General features: G+C 58.4%; 1 protein-coding gene across 1 annotated transcript; it reads right to left on the reverse strand.

Annotated features, from left to right (window-relative positions):
* Nucleotides 1-12,455: 12,455 nt before the first annotated feature.
* On the reverse strand, nucleotides 12,456-22,290 carry LOC142435776 (cytosolic phospholipase A2 beta-like). Its single transcript, XM_075539916.1, has 17 exons — nucleotides 22,282-22,290; nucleotides 21,184-21,256; nucleotides 20,818-20,954; nucleotides 20,594-20,725; nucleotides 19,221-19,275; nucleotides 18,806-18,936; nucleotides 18,620-18,703; nucleotides 18,357-18,394; nucleotides 17,627-17,702; nucleotides 16,683-16,819; nucleotides 16,162-16,397; nucleotides 15,547-15,639; nucleotides 15,307-15,411; nucleotides 14,968-15,147; nucleotides 14,490-14,656; nucleotides 12,773-12,950; nucleotides 12,456-12,658 (listed from the first exon to the last, which is right to left on the reverse strand). The coding sequence occupies exons 1-17, from the start codon at nucleotides 22,288-22,290 to the stop codon at nucleotides 12,456-12,458; spliced, it is 2,034 nt and encodes a 677-aa protein (XP_075396031.1).

Genomic DNA, 22,290 nt, shown 5'->3' on the forward strand with positions numbered 1-22,290 from the left:
AAACAGATGGAAATAGAGTTACCATATGACCCAGCAACCCCCGCACCCTTACTGGGCAAGAAACAAACCAAGATCAGACATCTGTGCTCCAATGTTCATTGTGGCACAGTTCACAATTGCAAGGAATTGGAAACAACCCAAATTTCCATCACCTGACAATTGGATTAAAAAGCTGGGGTACCTCTATACCAGCGGGGATCAACGATGTAATGTCACACCGGAAGTTCTCGGCGCCCCAGCATGGGTCTCTGGGCTTCCTGCCTCGGAAGCACAGCAGCCGGCACGGCGGGAAGGTGAAGAGCTTCCCCAAGGATGACGCCTCCAAGCCGGTCCACCTGACGGCCTTCCTGGGCTACAAGGCCGGCATGACCCACATTGTGCGCGAGGTCGACAGGCCAGGCTCCAAGGTGAACAAGAAGGAAGTGGTGGAGGCCGTGACCATCATGGAGAGCCCTCCCATGGTGGTGGTGGGCATCGTGGGCTATGTGGAGACACCTCGTGGCCTCCGGACCTTCAAGACGGTCTTTGCGGAACACATCAGTGACGATGAGTGCAAACGGCGGTTCTACAAGAACTGGCACAAGTCGAAGAAGAAGGCTTTCACCAAGTACTGCAAGAAGTGGCAGGATGACGAGGGTAAGAAGCAGCTCAAGAAAGACTTTAGCAGCATGAAGAAGTCCTGCCCGGTCATGCTCGCCATCGCCCACACCCAGACGCGCCTGCTCCACCTGACGGAGATGCATGTGAACGGGGGCTCGCTCGGTGGCTGAGAAGCTGGACTGGGCCCGAGAGAAGCTGGTGCCAGTGAACCAGGTGTTCAGGCAGGATGAAATGATCGACGTCACGGGGGTGACCAAGGGCAAAGGCTACAAAGGGGTCACCATGCGTTGGCACACCAAGAAGATGCCCCGAAAGACCCACCGAGGGTTGCGCAAGGTGGCTTGTATCGGGGCCTGGCATCCCGCCCGCGTGCCCTTCTCGATGGCCCGCGCTGTGCAGAAAGGCTACCACCACTGCACAGAGATCAAAAAGAAGATCTATAAGACTGGCCAGGGCTACCTCTTCAAGGACGGCAAGCTTATCAAACAACACCTCCACCGACTACAATCTCTCTGACAAGAGCATCAACCCCCTGGGCGACTTTGTCCACTACGGGGAAGTGATCAATGACTTTGTCATGCTCAAGGGCTGCATGGTGGGCACCAAGAAGCGAGTGCTGACTCTGCACAAGTTCCTGCTGGAGCAGACCAAGCGCTGTGCCCTGGAGAAGATCAACCTCAAGTTCATGGACACCACCTCCAAGTTGGGCCATGGCCGTTTCCAGACCGTGGAAGAGAAAAAAGCTTTCATGGGACCACTCAAGAAAGACCGGATTGCCAAGGAGAAAGGCGCATAACAGATGGTACAGCTGGTGGGATCAGAATAAAGACTTCTTTTTCAGTGGGGGGAAAAAAACTGTGGTACATACATACAATGGAGTACTACGCATTGCTAAAAAGTAGTGATGAACGTATGAAGCATATCACTGCATGGGAAGAACTGGAGGAAAGCATGCTAAGCGAAGTAAACCAAGCACAAAAGGACAAGTACACATTGAGTCCACGGAGGTAAGCTTTAAAAACAATGCAAAAGGGACATAGGGGAAAAGCTACTGTATGAACATTCCTGGGGTGAGGACCAGGTAATATGGCAGGGACCAGACCAAATTCAGGGATACACATGGTAGACAGATAAAAAGAGGTGGGGAAAGGAAAAGTAATAATAATAATAAATAAATGGGTATAGGGGTCACAGGGCACTAACCCGCCCAAGGGTGCCACCGTGAACCCGTATATCTCTGATCTGCCTGCCTCTGTGCCTTTGCTTGTGCTCACCCTTTCTCTACTTGACTCGGTTCTACACCTTTTCTTTTGTGTCTGGCTTATATCATTACCAGCAGCCCTGTTGGAGTAGTGGTTACATATTGGACTGTGATCTGCAAGACCGGCAGTTCAAGTCCACCAGCTGCGCCTTGTGAGAAAGATGAAGCTTTCTATGTCTGTAAAAGAGTTACCATCCCCGGAACCCGTGGGTGCAGTTCCACTCTGCCCTTTAGGGTCACCATGAGACAGAGTTGACTGGATGGCAGTGAGTTGGGAATTTTATTTATTTCATTCCCAGCATGTCTTTCCAAGGTTCATTTGTGACCCGACATTTATCCCCCTATTTTAATGAAAGAACACCACTCCATTCTAGAACTCGCTCACTGACTTGGTCCATCCATCTGTCCACGGACTCAAAGGTGGCTTCCACCTTTGGCTGTCGTAACTATAATGCAGTGATGTCCATAATTTAAAAGAAAGCGTTTTGACATGATGTTTTTAGGGGACACAGTGAGACCAGAGCATTTGTCCCTGCTGGTGAAGGGCCTGGAGGTCAATCCTTTTTTTTCCTTCTTTTTTAAGTGTCTCTATTCCCATCTACAAAAGATGGGCCCCACTCAGGACTGTATATGGTTTCTCTCCTTGAAACAAAATAATCCATTGTTGTGCCCATTACATAGAGGGGGGAACGAAGCTTACAAGCTAGTGCCCAGAACCTACAGCCACAAGGCTGGTGGCTGGAGGAGGTCTGTGTGCCCACTGTGTCTGCAGGAGGGACAGAGGGGCCTGCAGGGGGGCCACTGGGCCTCAGAGACCTTCCAGGCGAGGCTACAGGAACTGCAGCAGCTCTGGGGCGAGCTGAGGGCCAACTGTAGGAGGAAAGAGACCACGCTCCAGGAGGCCTTCAAGGTGGGATTGTGCACGCCCTGGGCCAGGTTGGATGGGACCCCAGGTTGCCCAGTGCCCACTGCTCACCCCACGTCCTGCCCCAGGCCCTGCGTACGGGGGAGCATCTGGGAGATGGAGAGCTGGCTGCATCCTGTGGAGGGGGAGCTGCGAGTCCCTGGCAGTGGATAGGACCGTCCTGGGGTGGATGAGCTCCTGGGGGCACAGGCAGACGTGGAGGCAGCAGTGGCTGAGCATGCTCAAAGGGCACGGAGCCTGCTGGCCCGGGCCTGGGCCTTCATTCCTGAAGGGCTCAGCCTCAACGTGGAGGATCCTGCCCTGCTGCTGCTTCAGAAGTAGATCTGCCTGTGCCCCCTCCTCCTTCACTGCAGGAATCCCACCCCTGTCCCCAGCACACCCACTCCCAGCGCTCCTGTGACCTGCATGAGGAGCTCACCTTAAGACTGTCAACCCTGCACCATCACCATCCCCTGACCCCTCCCACCCCCACCACTCACCCCCACCCCCCACACTGACAGCAAGCTAGAGAGCCTGCGGGAGCCCTGAGGCCCGGAGCCTCCTTTCCCAGTTCTTTAGGGACACTGATGAGGAACTGGCTTGGGTGCAGGAAAAACTGGCCCTGGCCACAGCTCAGGACAACGGCCAGAGTCTGAGCGAGGTGCAGCACCTGCAGCAGCAGCACCAGGTGCCAGCCCACCCCAGGATCAGAGGGGAGGGTGTCTGCCCCAGCAGGGAGCAAGCACAGGGCCCTGAGTGACCACTGGAGATTATGAGAAGACACAATGTGGGGCCCAAGGAGGAGCTTCTGCCTCAGCAGGCTTTGGGACATCCTGGGCTCTTTGCTGACCATGGAGACAGGGTCCATGTCTATGGGGCCCCATAAGGCTTCAAGGGAGTCCCCCAAGGAATGGCCTGTTCACATAGCAGCCCTGGAGACCTTGCGTACTCCACAGAACTTGGAGCAAGAGCTGCACAGCCGGTCCTGGCCAGGATGGTGGAGGACACAGGGCACACGCTGCAGGACAGCACTTTGCCACCCAAGAGGTGGCAGCTGAGTGCAGCAGCTGGAGAGCGCTATGCGCTGCCTGTGTGCAGAGGCAGAGCAGAGGAGGCTGAGGCTACAGCAGGCTCAGGAGGCCCAGCAGCTGGAGATAGATAGAGGTGAGGGGTACGAAAAGTGGGGGTCTGCCCGGTGTCCAGGGCTCAAGGGGACTCCTATGGGGGACCCAGACTCTCGATGTGCCTAGCAATTCCTCTAAGCACTCTCTTGTTCCAAGGCCTCTCTTCCACACGTGTCCAGAGATGAGACCCACTGGGTCCCTTAGCTTTGCTTTCCTACTGAGGCAGAATGGACCCAATGGCAGTGGGTGTGGGGGTGTCTTCTAAGCCGGTGGCTCTTCTCAGTCGGTTATTGCATTCGAATGTCCTGGAACTTTGAAAAGATATGGACATGCAGCCTCCAATCCAGACAAAATCTGGATCTACAGGGGTGGGGCCTAGGCAGAAGCACCTTTTAAAGCTCTCCTGCCAACCCCGCGGGGAGGAGGCAGCACACCCAGGTCCAGTGGGGAAACAGATAAGCCACTCTGGACAACCGTCTGGCCGGAACCACCGTGTTCTTGTGACACGGGAGAACTTCATGGGAAAGGGAAAAGAAAAGGCCACAGGGCTGCAGGGGACCTAGGGGAAGGAGCTGTCTTGCTTCCTGAGAACCAAGACTGCCTTCAGAGTAAACTGTGGGAAATAAAAAAGAAACAGGTGGCGGGCTTCTAAAGAGCAGCCAGGTGGGCCGTGCACTCCTTCTCAAGGCTGCAAACCCAGGCTGGCGGCCATGGCCCGCCCAGCTGTCACCCCAGCTCCTGGAGGCAGAATCCTGGCTGGCAGAGCAGGGTTGTGCCCTGGACGGCATGAACACGGGCCTCGTGCACCCTGATGCCATGGTTGGAGGCCACCCAGTGTGAGCTGAAAGGGTTCTGCGGACACCTGGAGGATTTGCAGAACTCAGACAGGTTGGCAGGGGGTGGGAAACCTAGGGAGCAGGGGTGGGCAGCCAGAGAGGAGAGGGCAGCAATCCCCTGTGGCTTTCCTGATGCAGCCCCACAGTGCTGTCCAGCTGTGGGCGGTGAGGGAGGTCCACGCAGTACGACTATGGGAAGCGGAGGCCCAGGGGTAGTGCCAACTGGAGGGAGAAGCCCTGCTCCTCCATGCCTGGCTGTACAGCAAGGTGGCCACTGCCGACTCCCAGGACTGTGGGCAGGACTTGGAGGGTGTGGAAGTGAGTCGTGCCGGGAAAGTGGATGGAGGAACGGAGGGTAGGGTAGATGCTGGGTGGGCTGAGGGGGCAGGAGATGCCCTGCGGAGTTCTAGAACCACGGCTGAGGGATGTGGGAGCTGTTGGGGTCAGCTGGCCCTTTTGTGAGTTTTAGGAGCTGCCTGAACCCTATCCACATTGACCCTCTCCAGCCCCACCTTTGCAGATGCTGGAACAGAAGTTCAAGGTCTTCCGGGAGAAAGGGCAGAGTGTGGGGCTGCCAAGGTGCAGGCTCTGAGGGAGCTGGCAGGTGCCCTGGAACTCGCCTCCCCCAGCTCCATGGCCCAGAGCCAAGTCCACAGGAGCTGGTTTGAGGCCACATGGGTGAGGCTGGACAAGGCAATGAAAGCCCGCACAGAGGTGGGTGCCTAGAGGGACAGGCCAGCGACAGCCAAGGGGCTCGGGACACAGGGGCCTACCCCAGATGTGTGTGCGTGTGTGTGCATGTGTGTGTGTGTGTGCTCATGTGCAGTGGTGGGCATGTGGGTGTGTGCATGCGTACTTCTGTGTGTATTCTCGTGTGTGCATGTGTGTATGAAGGGGCATGGCTGACTCCAGCTCCCAGCATCAATCAGCCTTCCCCGTCCAACCACGCTCCTTCCTGCCCCAGTTTGGAGTCCTTCAGCGCAGGTCACCCCTTGTGGCAGGAGCACGAAGTGGACTCTCCCAATGCTCCCTGAGCACGGGCCGCAGTTTCGTTGGGGGCACAGGCCCTGCTGGTCTTCTTGCTGACCGCCACTCTTAGAGCTCCCTGCCTCCCCTCCCCACACACTCCTTTCTCGGGATCTGGTGTCTCAGTGCACTGAGCACCTGACAGGTCCTGCAACCGAAATCCTGGGGCCGGGTGGCCCCGGGGCCAGCCCTCTCCTCACTGACTGTTGGAGGTGCTACAGGCAGACCCCCTGACAGGCAGCCCACTCGCTCCCTGAGCCGCCGTCCTCATGTGCTCAGGGCTCCCCATATTTTTGCCTTCCACCCAACATGTGTGTCAAGACCCTTTCCTCCCTCGGGCCCTGCCTGTGGCCCCCGGGCCTCATCAGGAACCTGCTGTGATCAGAGGAAACCATCTTCTAACCACCAAAGGGCCAGAAGGCGCGAATGTACAGCGATGATAATAGGTAAAGGTCACGGTAAAGTCACAGAGGACAGGAAAGACAGGGGCAAGAGAATACAATACAGAGTCAGACATGTTTTATTAGGCATTCTCACTTCAGCTCCTCTTGATGGACCACGTGGAACTGGGAGAAGTGGAACCTTTGCTATCTTGGGACGTGTATAGGGAGCCTGGAGACACACCTCTTCAGTAGTGACATGGGTCACAAGGTGGGTGGTATCTGTCGTAAGGCCCCTGTACTTGAGCTCACCAAGGTGAGGAAAGCTAATACTTGCATTGGGGGAAGCTACAAAGGGGGCTGGGTGTCACGGTGGGAAGAGAGGGCCAAAGGATCATATCTGCTTCTACACAGAGATACAATCAGCCATGTGCTCACGTTAAGGCAGCCTAGCTGTTAACGGAGAATCCGTGGGAATGATTTTTAAAGTAGGATAATGTACTTGGACTTTACCTCTAACTTACCAAAGTAGAGGCTTTCCTACCGTGGAACACCAGCTTTCCAGATTCTCACTGTAATAAGTTAGGGAATAGAGTCTTTGTCCTATTTCCCTCCGTGTTAACGCCCCACAAATCCCCAAGCCACAGTCTTTGCTCAAAAGGAGGTGGCCCTGTTCTCAGGGAGAAAGTTGCTGGCCCTCCTTCCCGCTGTGCCCTCAACTTCCACAAGGCGGCGCTCGAGCAGTGGGGCCACATGCAGAAGGTGGTCCTGTTGGAGGGTGCTGTCCTTGGCCACGACCTGGCGTCTGTGGAGGTCCTGCAGCGCCAGCACCGCCTCTTGCAGGGAGGGCCCCAGTCCCTCCCCACCGCAAGAACCCCTCTTTGTAGGCAATGGATGGATGAGGAGCCCTCGCCCCCAGCTGACCTCAGGCAGGACTGCAGCCTGCACCTGCCCCCTCTGCGATGGGGGGTGACGAGCCTGGGCTTGACCTAGGCTGGGGTACAGCCAGGATGGCCTGCAGAGTCCTGGGTGGAGAAGCATTCAGCCTGCTCTTTGCCAGCTGCAGAGGGAGCTGGTGGCTGTGGACGAGGTGGTGGTTCAGATGGGGATGGAGGCCATTCAGGTACACCCTGCGGTCCAGGAGGGCCTGGCCGGGCAGCTGGCTGAGGTGCAGGAGGCCTGGGCCACCTGAACATGAAGGCCTGGAAGCAGGGCCAGCAGCTGGAGCGGGCAGCCCATGGCCATGCCTTCCTCAGGCACTGCCAGGAACTGCTGTATGTGCCACCCCACCTGGATGGGGGCTCGCTCTGTTCCATGCGGGTGGGGGCACCCAGCTCTTCCCTGCTTCCTCCCTGTTCTGCCCTCCTGGCCCTAAGACCTGTTCCCATGCCCTGTCCCCCACCCAGCACTCAGGCTCAAGAGAAGCAGGCGCTAGTCTATATCCTCAGAAGGGCCAGCTGGGGCCAAGGAGACACTGGGGCAAGAGCTCTGCCTGAGAGCCCAGGCAGTGCGGCCGGCGGGGTAGCAGCTGCTGGACACCAGACACGTCATAGCTCCAGAGATGTGCGCGCTGAGGGCTAGGGCCAGGGTGGTGCGTGGCCAGAGCCCCCTTTCCTGCTTCTCCCTGCTCCACGGTAACCCAGTCCTGCCCCACCCAGGCGACACCCTGCGCCCCTCCCAACAGCCCTCTGCCCCCCAGGTCACAGCGTCTCTGGGAGCTGAACAGGCAGCTGCAGGAGCTCCGGACGACCTGGGCCCTTCACCAGAAGCACTGCCTGGTGAGCCAGGACCAGGAGGAGCTTCAGGGAATGCTGGGTCAGGCTGAGGTCTGGCTGACCTCCTGAGAGGACCTCCTGCTAGACCCTGACTGTGGGGTGAGCAGGGATCCACCCCTTATAGGGCCACATGCCTGGCACCAGGACTTGGAAAGGCAGCTGGCGGCCCAGGAGGAGAAGCACACCCAGCTCCAGATGTAGGTGAGGGTGTGGAGGGCGGGACTGAGGAGGGGTCGAGGGGCCTCAACCTGCGGTGGAGTCCCCAGAGCATTGATCCGCCCTGAGGGGCACCCGTTCGAGGAAACAGCCGCAGGGTCCTGTCTTCCATGGGCAGTCTGGCTCTGTGGGGTCCATCACAGCTTCTTCTGCCCAACTGCTCCCTCCCCTCCTCCTCCTGGTTTCCCCCTCTGAGAGCTGCCCCCAGAGCAAGCCCTGTGGGACACAGAGGGTCACTATGGGTGGAAACCAATCAATAATCTCATGGGTGCAGAGCACACTCTGAGGAACACAGGGGAGGTGACACTAGCTACAGAGAATCTGAGTGGAGCGAGGGTTTGTAATCCTTGTGTAGGCTGGGGGCGGGGCTGATAGGGGGGGGGGGTTGATACCACAGGATCCTGTGGGACTGAAAGTGAGGACCTGAGGGTGGATGGGCAGAGGGAGTGCCCCATCCTCTGAGGCAGGAAGGTGGTCAGCTAGGGTGAGCAGGGGCTCTGCAGTCACACAAATGTCACCTAAGAATCTCACTTTAGTATAAAATGTTTGTCTCCATTGCAAAGCCACCTCTAGCAACTAGGATCCCCTCTCTCCCCATCTGGAACAGACAAGTGATGAAAATCAAGAACTGAAGCAAAGCAGTCCACAGGACTAATGGACCACCAATACCACAGCCCTCCATCCTTGTTCTGGAGACCAGGAGAGTTAGATGGTGCCCAGCCACCGCCTCAAACTGCTCTGGTTGAGCTCAAACTGGCAACTTGTGCACAGCTTGAAAGCCAATGGAAGTCGACTTCATGAAGAGAGGGCATTACAAGTTTGACAGGGACTGCTGGAGCCCCAAACCAGGGTCCTTCAAATCCAAAATAGAGCCCAGGTCCGGGAATCACCCCTGCCCAAGCAACAGTCGAGCTGATAAAGTGAACGCATGCCACCTGTGAGGCACTTGCTTCCCAGAGCAAAGGGGAGCATTTGCCCTCAAAGTTCAGGAGGGAGGGAGGGGCCAGGGAGGAGGCAAGAAGAGTGCTGTGTTATATTATGAGGGCTGCAAACAAAATGTGTAGAAATTGTTAAACTGCTCTGCATGTTTCCACTTAAAACAAAAACCCTCTATATTAAAATTCATATATATATGTGCATTATATGTGTGTATATATATATATATATATATATATATATATATATATATATATATATATATATATATATATATATATATATTAGTCAAACCCAAGGTCAGAAAAAGGCGTGCCCCGGGCTGCTGCTCGTGGCAAGGTCAGTGGTCTGAAACCCATCAGAAAGACGCAGCTCGGTTGTCTGCTCCCGTAGTGACAGCCTCAGAGAGCCGCAGGGGCCGTCGTGTGCTGTCCTACAGGGCCTCGATGATAGAAATCGACTCGATGGCAATGATTTGAGTGCTTTGAAGGTCAGAAACTGTAGACAGTGATCTATAAACGTCCTTCTCTCCTGTAAGGTGTCTGTAACACAATCAAAGGAAAACAATCAGTCTGCTCTCCAGATCTTCAATGGGACCATTTCCAGGGAGCCTGGCTACACACTGCCATGCTGTGCCTTCTCAGATCCGCTGGCACTGCTAGGAAGGTTGTGGGCCCTGCAGGGGTTGGGGACTCTCCAGCCTGCTCCCCAGCAATAGAGGCACTAGGCCAAGACTGGAAGAGCCCCGGCGGGGGGAGAGTGGGGAGGTTGAGGCAGTCACTGTGCCCTGCTTCTGACACTCTTCATGTGGCTGCTATGGTCACCCTTGACCTCAGGGAAGGCCAAGGGTCACCAGGGCAGAAAACACTTCCTTTTTACGGTGAGGGCCATATCAGGTCTCAACTCCACTGCTAATTAGCTGTGGTCTCTAGCAAGTAACCCAGCCTCTCGGTGCACCCAGTTTCCCCAGTGCTATCTGGAGTCCCCAGAAGGGCCAGGTACAGCGAGGCTGCTTGCAGCTGGGCCAGAACCAGCAGCTGCCCTCACCGTGCCCTGAAGCCAGAAGCCCAGAACTCAAAGGCTGAGCTTTGCTGAAGGTCGTCCGACAGGGCCTCTCAGCTTAAGTAAGCGGTCCCAAGCTCCAGGCTGTACAAGTTGCTCCCTGGAACACGTGGCCCGGGCCCCCAATGTGGGCACACAGAAAGCCAGTTCACCTCTCAGGACAGTGGTGGTGTGACTGGATGTGGACACACCCGCATCGCCCACTCGGGGCTCTTGGAGCAGGGTCCCCATCTGCTCTGCACCTCCCGCACCAGACGCCCACTGCCCTGGGACTAAGAGAAGCCTCACCCCCACCCGCCAGGGCAACCTATGGTCCCCGGGCAGCTTCTGGACCATGTCACTCCCTTCCCCAGACTTGACGGCTGTCCCACCCACGGGCTCAGCCCTCTGTACTCATGCCTGTCCATGTGTGCATGTGTGTGTGCGGGCGCACCTGTGATAGATGTTCACGTGTTTTTGGTAGATGCGTGTCCATCGGTGTGGTGTGTGTTCATCCAGGGGTGTTTGTGGTATACATGCCTGTGGTATGTCCATCCATGTGTGTGTGTCTGTGTGGTGTGCGTCCATGGGCACACACACACATCTGCAGACCTGTGCGATCCTTCAGCTTCCTGCTGCTGGCTGGTCTGCGGAGAAGAGCAGGCCCTCTCGGAACGCCTTGCCTACTGGAGCAGCACGGGGTTAGGGCAGCCTCTCTTGGCATAGTCCCAGCAAGCTTGCCTGGACTTGGCGTCCTACAACTGTGCCCTTTGGCCTGCCTTCTCCCCTTCCCTCTCCAAACCAACCTCGGCTCATGGGCAGCCTGCTGCCTCTCCGTCCCTTGCTGTCACAGTCCCCTGCAGCTCTCCCAAGGCACAGGCTCCGTCGCCCTCCAAGGGGAGAAGAGAATCTAGTCAGGGGTCAGAAGGTGGAGGCAGATAAGGCAGGGCAGGGCAAGGCGCTCTCTCTCTCTCTCTCTCTCTCTCTCTCTCTCTCTCTCTCTCACATGTGTAAGCAGGAGCCCCTGTTCCCCCCTACCCCCACCCCCCAGAATGTGCAGCACCCCTGAGCCCACCACCCTCCACCAGTGGAGACATCCTGGGGCACCATCTCCGCTGTAATTGCCCACCTCCACGCACTCTCCCATGGGGTCCAGTTCATGAATGGGATGAATGGCTGGGGTGAAGCCTCATCCTGGACACAGGGGTACTGAGCAGTCACTCCTGCCCTGACTCTCACTCTGTGCCCAACCTGGGAGTCACTCAGCCATGCGGAAGGGGGAAGGGGAGTTTCATGGGAATCCACGTGATTACCAATGCTAGAGGAACGTGGGGTATTGTCAGGGAGGTGGTGGTGGGGCAGGTGTGACCCAGGGACCCAACATTCATTCACTGGGCCTCGCTGCTCCTCCACAGGGGTGGGTGGGGCCAGAAGTGACCCTGGGGCTGTAGGTGAGTGGGTGGGCGCAGAAGTGACCCTGGGGCTGTAGGTGAGGACGTGCTCCATCCACTTCAGCACATGGAACCAGCCACAGACTGCCCATGCAGGCTCGCCACAGTCTAGCCAGGCCACCACGCAGCACCCTGGGAACGGGCAGCTCCTGGTAAGAGGCAGCCCTTCCGAGGTCACACCTTCCTAGGCTCTTCCTCAAGGTGCTCTGACGCCCACCCGGCAAAGAGGGCAGCTACTGGCTGGGAGGGTGGGGCATGGGTGCCCGAAGCAGACACCTCCTTCGGGACTTCCTGCTGGGAAAGGGTGGCACAGCACCAAGAGGCTGGCAACTCTTTGCGGGGCCAGGGAGATGTGTCCTTGTCTTGTTTCCTAAACTGGTCTTTGATGGTGGTACCAAAGGTCTCCCCATTCGTAGCAGCAATGACATCCTCAGACCGTTGGTGGGACGAGTCCTGTAATGTGTGCAGCCCCCGAGTCCCTGCGTACAACATTCAGAGCAGCAGGGCGGGGGAGACTGGGACCCTCCCCCCAGTGCCAGCATTCTACACCGGGCCCAGCCACCCCGAACCCCAACCCCACCCCATTTGCACCCCGGCTGCCACAGCACCTCTGCACCCCACCTCTCCCGGTGCTTGGAGAAGAGGCCCACTGTGGCATGCTCCAGGGGCCCAGGGCCCAGGACCAGAGCAGCTGCTGAGCTGTGGCAAGCCCATAGTCACAGCTTCAGTTCACAGTGCAGATGGCCCTCTGTGAGGTGCTGGCAGCTCCTGCCCCATCTGGGGTACCAGGGCATACACCCAAGGCTAGGAAGGGTGCTTCTGGGGCCAACCAGGCCCTCCGAGGTCCCAGAACACTGGGGGATGGCTCTCTGAGGCTGAGGCATGGCGTCTCTCGGGGCGGGCTGTCAGCGCTGCCTCCTCTTCCACAGGGCCTCGCGCAGGGCAGCCGGCAGCCGCTCCTGGTTGTTGCAGATGTTGTAGTGGGCCAGGCCCAGAAGCTTGTCCAAGTCCTCTTGGCTATAGGTCACTTTCGAGTAGTGATAGGGGGAGTCAGACTGAGACAGGTCCACCCGGCCGGCCTCCTGCTCCTCGGGTGTCCTAGGGACCCCTGTGCAGAGAGCACATCGTGGGCATGGAGGGGCAGGGTGCTGGGGTGGAGGGCGGGTCTGCTGGGTCGGGGAGGCTGGGACACCAGGAAGGGGGAGGCGGCAAGCTGGTTCACCAGGGGCTGAGTGGTCCCGGAAGGAGTCGTTGACCAGGGGGAAGTGCAGAATGACTGGGGCCTCAGGCCGGCCGGGGTCAGAGAACTTGTGGCACTCCCGAGGCTGGCGCTCCTCACCGAGGCTGGGAGAGATGGGCGGGAACGGGATGCGCTGCTCTTGGCACATGCGGCCCACCAGCTGCAGCTGCTGCAGGGGCACAGAGGGCAGGAGAGGGCTAGCCTTGGGCTCCCTTGGTCCTGGACACTGACGGCACATAGGACCAAGCATCAGTCGGAGGGGACAGCCATGCCGCAGCCCCTCAGAGCTCCACCAAACGGACTGTAGCCATCGCTGAGGCCAGCCATGAAGGGCACACACCTCTCACTAAATTAACACAGAAACTAAACGCTGGGGTGTCAACGGTCTGCAACCAGCTGGGGTGCAGGTGCAGCCAACCAGATTCACCATCACATCCTCTCCCCAGTGCGGAGAAAGCCCCCTGATGGAGCGTGAATGAAACCCCAGTTCTTTTCACAGGGAGCGCTGGTGGTGAAGCAGTTATGTGCTGGGCGAGGTTCTGCAGGGTCAGCACTGGGAAACCACCCGATGCTCCATGGAGAGAGGGCCGAGCGCCACGTTCCTGAACTTGTGCCTCCACGTTGGTAGCCACAGACTCTCCCTTAACAGCCATGCTGCCTTCAAGTGAGCACATGGCTGGTCTGATCTCCCTACAGAGGCAGACATCCTCTAGCTCTCTCTTCCTGCTGTCGCCCAGCCCCCCTCTCAGCTTCCCCCAATGCAGCTGTTAGGCTTCCTCACTTGTGAGCTCAGCGTTACTGTCGATCCCACCCACCTTGTGGCTTATGTAACTACTGAATATGCATGTCTTAAGGCTACCTGTAACTACCCCAAGATAATACAGATGCTCTCTCTTCCCCCACTTCCACGTGGTCCATCAAGAGGAGCTGAGGTGAGCATGCTATCATAAAACGTGCCTGACTCCTTTATTGTACTCTCGCTCCCCTATCTCTCCTAGCCTCTATGACTTTACTAGACCTTCACTATTTTATCGCCATACAATTGTGCATACTGACCCATTGGTTGTTAGAGGCTGATTTCCTGTGACAAACTGCTCCGTGGGCATTTTTACTCCCGTAAGCAGTTCGATCTCGGAAACACACTAAGGGGGACCCGGTGAGTCAGCATGGACTACATGGTGGGGTTCCTGGTTTGGTTGTTTTAACATGGTGTGGTGGTTAGATATTATGTCCACTTGGACCTGCGTGAAAGTGCAGGGGTGGAGTCCCACCTATCACTCAGGTGGAAGCCTGGTGATCCCTCCTTGGAAGGAAGGGGAGATGCTATGAGCCTCTTCCTCCTCGCTGGGATTCTGTCTCCAGGGACGGCCCCATGGGGCCACTAGCCTGGAGAGCCTCCGACTCGGCCGTGTTCACGCCAGCCTGGGCATTATCTGCCTGCAGCTACACAGAGGCTGAGGAAGGTTCTGACTAGCATGGTCTTGAATCACACTGGGCTGGGATGCCTTGCTGATCTAAAATGACTTCTTGATCTAAAGCTCTTTCTTTCTACACAGAGGAGTGTTGCTGCTTTTGTTTCTCTGGACAGCTCAGCCCATAGCATGTGGGTCCCTGTCTCGTAGGGTTGGGAGGAAGCCAGCAAGGCACACACTGTGAAGCCGCCCTAGCATCCTCGGGTGGCACTCATCAGCTCCCCCACCTGAAAGGCACCATTTAAGTTGTAGTCCAGCGACAGGATGAGGTCCACGTCCCGGGTGGGCTGCAGGAGGGGCGGGCAGCTGGTGTTGACAAAGTAGCCCACGTCCAGCAGGCACAGGCGGGGCTCCCCAGGGGTCAGCTGGTTAGGGAGTCCATCCAGTTTGGTGTCTGGAGAGGTGGGCGGGGTGGGAGGGCAGCCTTGAGCACGGGTGCTGAGGACACCACGCTTGCTCCCCTGGTCAGTGGCAGTCACTGGCTGCTCCTGGAAAAAGACTCCGCCCTCAGGCCCCACCCACCTGGCCCAGCCCTGAAGCAACCTCCAGCCCCAGTTGAAGGAGAAGGCAGGAAACTCTACTTCCCACATCCCGTGGGGCCACACATGGAAGGCCTGGGGCCAAGGGGTGAGGTGAGGGGCCTGGAGCCAAGGCCCACAGCTCTGGGAAGACATCAGGGGGCTGGGCCCCGGTGGGAGAAGCTACCTTTCCAGGAGGAGAAGTGAGGGTGCTGGAAATAGTCTTTGTGGAACTGGAGACCACGCAGAAAGTTGTGGGTGGCCTGGGCAAGCGGGCGCCACGTCAGGAGGCCAGAGAACAACTCCCCGATCCTCCCAGCCAGGCTGGGTGGCACTACCATCTTCAGCACTGGGACCTGCTCCTTGTCTGCACAGCCAGGGAGTGGGGCGTGGGTGCTAGCCCAGTCTGAGGGCAGTGACCCCGGAGAGGGAAAGAGCTGAGACCAGTGCCCCCACCACCACACACACACAGAGCTGGGAGTCACATGCTCACCCCCAGCACCAGCCCCGGAGCCTGGGCACCTACCCAAGCTGGTCAGGGTCTGAGCCCAGCGATCCCAGAACGGACTGGGCTCCGAGGACCAGTATAAGCTGTCTTGGAGGCTGGCTGCATATAGGTTGGTCCAGATACCTGGGAGCGCAGACACAAGGGGACGAGAGCACCCATTCCTGTCACAGCCTGACCCTTCCCTGCTGCCCGCCTCAGTGATGGGGCTCCCCCAGAAACATCCTCCCCTCCCCCATTCTCTCTCCAAGACCCCCTCACCTTCCAGGAAGCAGATGCGGGACTCAGGCATCCCCTTCATCAGCCGCCCCATGAAGAATTCGGAGCCGAAGAGTTCGGAGGGGATGAAGGCACCTTACTTGGAGAAACCGAGCTCGTAGGGGGAGAAATCACACCACTCTGCGGTGGGAAGGGACCGCTGTTGGCCACCACCCTCCTGCACACCCAAACCCACGCAGGGCAGCCACAAAGGACGGGGCGACTCCCCTCCAGTCCAAGTGACTCTGGGGTCATGGGTGTCTGGATTCACTCGGGTCCCGGACCAGAGTGTAAGGAGAAGGGGATGAAAAACTGCCTCCCCCCACCATCCCAACCACCCCTTCCCCGACCCCTGGCCGCCCGGGGCCTCAACCAGCTGCCTCAAAATGCCTCCAAATTCAAAGGTGGACAGGCCGTGCCCCTTAGTGTTGAGGGCATTTTACATGGGGAGAGGTTTCTGGCCGTGCCTCAGAGCCTGTCGCTGCTCCGAGAGCTTGTGGACATCAGGCTGTAGGGAGATACCTCCGTTTAAACCCATTGCTGCCTGGTCTCTGGAGATCTCCCCTCGCCCTGCTACCCAGCAGGGCTGCCTCCAGGTCCAGGCCCGTCCCCGTGGACCGCCCTTCTGTACCCCATCATGTCGCATGGCCTCATTGATGAGGGCCCAGAGGTTGGTGAAGCAGGCCGGGTGTCCCAGGCGAGCGCGGTCCTCCAGCTCCTGGTAGTACCATTGCAGCTGGCTGGGAGCCAACACGCCCAGCTTGTTCTTGGTCACCTGCATCTTCAGCAGTACGGTGGCGCCCCCCAGGTCCTTCTGCGACCACTCTGGATCCTTGTAGAGGTTTTCTAAGGTCCTAGGCAAAGCCAGAGGTCGGGGGCAAACAGGTTCCTCTAAGCGTCCCCCGAGACCTCACACCCCTTCGGACCTTCTCTCCCAGGGCAGCAGCCCGCAGGTGCCTTCCAGCTCCATGGAGACAGCCGAAGCCCATGGGGCACCTTGGGCATATCGCACCTGCCACCTGCCTCCTCGCAGACCTTCCAATCTAGTCATGGAGGCCAAGGGGGCACTGGAGAAGCCTTACCACAGGCACCCCTGCCTCTGCCCACTCACCCCCAGATCCCACACTCAGCCTGCTCACCAAGTGGAGCCCGAGGCCCCTGTGATGTAGAAGACGCAGTCCAAGAGGCCCAGCTCTCTGAGGCCGGTCAGCTGCCCATACAGGGAAGTCATTGCCCGGACCCCTCCACCAGCAGCCATGATTGCCACCACTGGGACCTGGAAGGGCAGAGTACAGCTTGGTTCAAGGGAGGCCCTACGGGGACTTCCAGTTGGTGGAGGGGAGGTCAGGGTGCGCCGGGCAGTAAAAACCACAGGAGGAAAACACAGCAAGTCAAGTGGCCACTCAGTCCCCTGCCCCTGGCCCCACCACCAAGTTAGCATAGGTCAGAGTCTGGTGGGGACCCATGGAGCGGGTCTGAGTCAGAGCAGCTGAGGAGAGTCATGTCAGGATAACATCCTTCAGCAGGGTGGGTCCTTTCGGGTTTTGAAAACTCCAGGGAGCGTACAGGCCACAGGCCTTATCTCCCCATCCCCAGCCTGGGGAGTACGGCGGTCACTTCTTAAAAGACACAGGCTCACCTCAAAACCCCCAAATCAGCGTCCCTCTCCCCTTGCAAGGAGCTCATTTCTTTAGGAGCCAGCCCAACCAGCAGAGAGGCCTGGCCAGATGTCCACCGAGTTGTCTGAGAGGCCCAGTCTTAAAAGCAGCTCCAGGCCAAGGGCCAACGCCCAGAGAAGGGTAGCTACCCCTGGTGGTGCCCGTGGTTCTGACACTGCTCAGCCGCATCGGGCCCAAGATAACATCAAGAAAGCTCCGGGAAGTACAAGGGGGGTAGGTGGGCAGACGAGAGGCAAACACAAGTCCGCCTTACAACCAACCCTGGACGGGCAATGGAAGTGTGGAGGCCCACTCAGCTCAACACTCGGCCTGAGACCCCCACACTCCTGCCCAGCCTGACAGACCTCGTCCTCCTGCAGGTCTCCCTCCAGCTGCAGGGCCTGCTGCAGGGCCTTGGCCACCACCTGCTTCCTCCTGCTCAGGAAGGCCTGCTCCTCAGCACACAGCTCGAAGCCCAGGCGCACGGCCAGCTCCCCTGGTCTGGGGGTGGGGTGGGGGGATGGACGGACAGTGAGACAGTGCTCATCCTCGTCAGAAAAGAGGACACTGGGCCCATCTCCCTGCAAGATCCACGTCCATCTCTTCTCTCCCTTCAGCCTGCGTGCTGAAGCTTGGAGAGTGAGGGGGGGATGGTGGGCCCAGAGCCACACCAACACGCCCGGCATGACAGCAAGGCCAGCCGGCAGATGAGGGTGTCCCTGTGGCCAAAGGTGGCCCTGAGTCTCAGCTTATCCCTCCCCTGAAACGCTGGACCAGGGTTACACTGGGGAGGGGGCACGGGGGCTGAGAAGGAACAAAGGACTTTAAGTTGGGGCTGCTTATGCTCCTAGACACAGAGGGCCAGCAAAAGTTCTTGAAGGCCCAGCAACGTTGCTTCCACCCAAAATGTTGCTTCCTTCTGGTCTTTGTGCTCCTCAAACCAGGCGTGTTACTCTCCTCAGCCCCCACCTCTCCCACCCAGTGAGGCCACACGCAGACTACAAGGCTGAGGAAGGACCCTCTCTGCTCTGAGCACCTTCTCAAGACTGGGAGCTCCCTGCTGCAGCCACCCGCTTGCTTCCGGTCCTCCAGGCCACCCAGCTGCACGTAGCGCCCTCCCTCCCCCGGCTGCTCTCCCCCCGCCCAGCCTCTCACCTGTCTTCTTTTCTCAGCTCCACCTTCATCAGAGGCTCCTGCAAACCAGCAAAATACCACTCAGAAAGGCTGGCACCTCCACCCCAACTTCGGCCCTGGGATGCCCCAGTCATCTCCACAGGGATGTACCCCCACAGCCCAGCCCAGGGGCTTGGCTTAAAAGAAAAGGGAGAGAAGGAGTCACCCCCTGCCCCCACCCCCGCACTGGCCTGAGGCCCTGTCCCACCCCCACATCAAGGTCTCTTCCTCTGAGTGAAGAGTACCTGGGACGTAGGGAAGACCAGCCTCACGAGCTGGTCTGATGGCAGGGCCTTGAGTGGCACCTTCAGTTGCTCCTGGGGGGCGTTCTGCAAGGGGACCAAAACTGTACACTTACCCGAGTCTCAGAGCAGGGGTACCACCCGGCCCTGTGGGCCTGAATTCCAGGGGTCAGTGGGGGGGCACCCTACCTGCAGGTGGATACTCAGCTCCTGCTCCCAGCAGGTGGGGAAGTGGAAACGGAAGGAGTCGCTGCCTACGGTGGCCTCCTGAGATCCCTCGTAGGACCCGGGGACCACAAGCTGAACTTTTCCCTTTAACTCTGGTGAAAGGAACCGAGGTAGGGTTGGGAGGGGGTTCCCTGTCCGTGAGGTGTCTCCCGCCCCTGTGGCTGGCAGAGGCTGGGAGGAGTTACCCCCAGCCCAGCCCCCTCGGAGCAGGGTCATGGGAAAAGACCAGGTCTTGGTAAGCCCGGGCAGTTTCACCCCCAGCCCCTAGCCTTCGGAGGCTAAAGGTGGTTGGCAGCTTCTTCCAGGATGGGCAGCTGAGGAAGGGGGAAGACATAGGCTGAGGGCCAGGGCTGTCCTGGTGACCTGGGAGACTCACCCTTCTGGTCCCCGGCCTCCTTCAGCCGCACATGCAAGCTGGAAAGCTCATGGGCCTGTGTTGGGAAGAGAAGATTCATATGCCGCCCCTCCCACGCAAGGATACCTCACCACTACCCTTTCCCCTGCAGCCCGCTGTTCCTGCTCCTCAGTCCCATGTCCTCTGGAAATCATAGCCCCTCCCACTTTGCTCTTTCCTGGTCCAGACAGACTTGCAGCCAGGAGGGCAGGTGAGCAGATGGCCTGAGAGAGGGTGTGTCACTCACCACTACAATCCCAAAGCACTACTATGATCCCAAATCACTACTGTGATCCCAAATCACTACTATGATCACAAAGCACTACTATAATCCCAAAGCACTACTATGATCCCAAATCACTACTATGATCACAAAGCACTACTATGATCACAAAGCACTACTATGACCCCAAAGCACTACTATGATCCCAAATCACTACTATGATCCCAAATCACTACTATGATCACACAGCACTACTATGATCCCGAATCACTACTATGATCCCGAATTAGTACCATGATCCTAAGTCACCATTACCATCCCAAGTCACCACTATGATCCCGAATCCCTACTATGATCCTGAATCAATCACTACAATGATCTGACTCACCACTAGGACACCGTTGCTGGTGAGCTGCTCCGCACAGTCTGTCCTGGGAAAAGCCATGAGCGGGGGTCAGGTTCTTGCCCCCAAGGAAGCCTAGGCAGTCCTTCCAACCACAGAGGGTCCCCGGGGAAGGACACCAACCCTGAGCGCACGAGGCTCTCTCCTTCCAGAAGGGACAGATTTGACCCAGAGCCCCTCTCCCTACCTCGCCACCCCCAACTCCCCTGACCTCCGCAACCCCCAACTCACACACTCCGCAGGCGGAATTCAACGTCAAACCGCTCCCCACCCTGAAAAAGCAAGTTATAAAGGTAAGACGTGTGCATGTATGTGGGCATGCATGTGAGTGGTTGTGTGCACATGTGAGTGTGTGTGCATGTGTATCCACATGGCTGTACATGTGTGAGTGTGACAGTGGTTGAGTGCGTGTGCTTGCGTGTGAGTGTACCTGTGTATGTGTGTGAGGCTGCGTGTGGGTTGGAATGTGAGTGTGAGTGTGTGTGTCAGTGTGGGTATGTGCAGATTGCAACCCAGATGCCAGCCAGGGGTGCCAATGCGGGGAGGGCTGCTGTCCATAATGTGGCCCCGAGGAGGGGGCCGCTCCTCGGGAAGCAGGTCCTGGTTGACAAGGGCCTCAGGCACCAGGGAAACCTGACCTCATGGTCTGTAAACAAGTTCTTTGAAGAGGGGCATTTAAGCAGCATCCCGTTGGTGGTACCGAGGGTGGCCGCCCATGTGGAGTCTTGCCTGTGGGCTCAGAAAGAAGCTCTGGCGCCGGAACTCCCCAGGCAGCAGAGTGCCCACGTCAAACAGCACTGACAGCATGGCTTCGTCGCTGGTCAGCAGGTCCTGGTCAAAGACTTTCAGCTCCACCATGTTCTGGAAGGGGAGCAGCGGGACAGGGCCATGGGGTGGGGGGTGTGGTGGGGGTGGCACTGGGGGTACGCAGGGCTGGGCTGAGGCAGGCCCACCTTGATCTGGCTGTGCACCCGGAAGTGGAAGCTCTGGTTCCAGACAGGGTTTCTGCAGTTGTTGACCGTGCGCGTCTGGAGCCGGTGGTTGCAGGCCGTGGGCAGCCACAGGGTCACACAGAAGTCATGGTGGGTCACTTGGAGGAGAAGAAATGAGGGCCAATTCTCCCCCAAGCCACGCAGAATTCACCACCAGAGGGATCCCTGGGGACGCACCAAGCCCCACCCTCCATCACCAGCCCTTGCCCGTCACTCTTTGCAGGCCCTCCTCCCAGGACCTCGCAGGCCCAGCCCTCCTGCCACCTCCCACCGTCCCTGCCCTGCTCCAATTGCAACCTCAGTTCCCTTCTCTCTCGGTCAACTCACCCACGTCCCTGGCAGGCAGGCTGTGGGCCTGCAGCATACGAATGGTGAGCAGGCAGGTCCCGGGCAACTTGGCCTGCAGAGCAGTGGGGAGGGGACAAGCTTGCTGTGGGATGACATGACCAAAGGCCGCAGGCGATGGAAGGGAGGTTGGGGCACCTGTGAGGGCTCACCCTGCACCAACAGGGCCAAGGCCACCCAGAACCCCGAGTCTAGAAGAGACAGGGCACGTCCATAGGAACTTACACAATGCCCATGACAGGTCTGTCCCAAGAGCTATCCATACATTAACTCAGCCAACCACTACGCTGCCTCACGAGGAGGCGGAGGCATGGAGAGGTGACCCAGCAACTGGCCGGAGACCCAGAGGCAGGATTGCTGTGCTCTCCGCTTCCCTCTCCTGGAACCAGCAGGCTCTCATCTTGCCACCTGTCTGCCCCAGCCCATGCCCTCGCTTACAAAGCTCTGGGTGGGCATACAGAAGGGCATGGAGGGAGCGGCCTGCTAGGACTAAGCTCCTGCTTGCTCACTCGCTCCTCCCTGTGCATCCCACCCCTGGTCAGGGGGCAGTTCTGAAAGCCACCTCTGTGCGGGGCAGGTGGGAGGTTACCAGGCCAGGCAGCCCATGGGCGCCAAGCCCTGCGCCCTCCAGGTTCTCCGAGGGCAGAGAAACAAAGGACCCCAGGACTCCATCCCAAACCACCCCGGGCTCTGGGCTGAAGCCCTGCCAGGTGCGCTGGGGCCAGGGAGCGTGTGTCAGCACACCCTTTCACTGGCCTCCCAGCTGCCGTTGGAAGTCCCAGCTGCATGCGCCCAGGGGTTCCTGGCAGAGGAAGAACCCGGGAAAGTCACCCATCTCATCAGTCTCAGGCCCTGAAAACCCAGGCAACTGACTCAGAGGGAGCAGGTGAGCAGCCAGGAGCCTCTCCCTGCCTAGAAGCTCTGTGGATCCGCAGCCCAGCCATGCCCCTACCCAAAGTTGGCAAACACACCTCCTACACTTGAAGACCACCGCGGCCACAGCCCTCCAGAGAAAGCATTAGCCAGGACTCAGGTGGGGAGCAAGGGTCAGAGTGGGCTCCAGTGCCACGCCAGTCTTACCAGAGCCAT

This window comes from Tenrec ecaudatus (genome assembly GCF_050624435.1).
Source record: "Tenrec ecaudatus isolate mTenEca1 chromosome 1 unlocalized genomic scaffold, mTenEca1.hap1 SUPER_1_unloc_14, whole genome shotgun sequence".
NCBI lineage: Eukaryota > Metazoa > Chordata > Mammalia > Afrosoricida > Tenrecidae > Tenrec > Tenrec ecaudatus.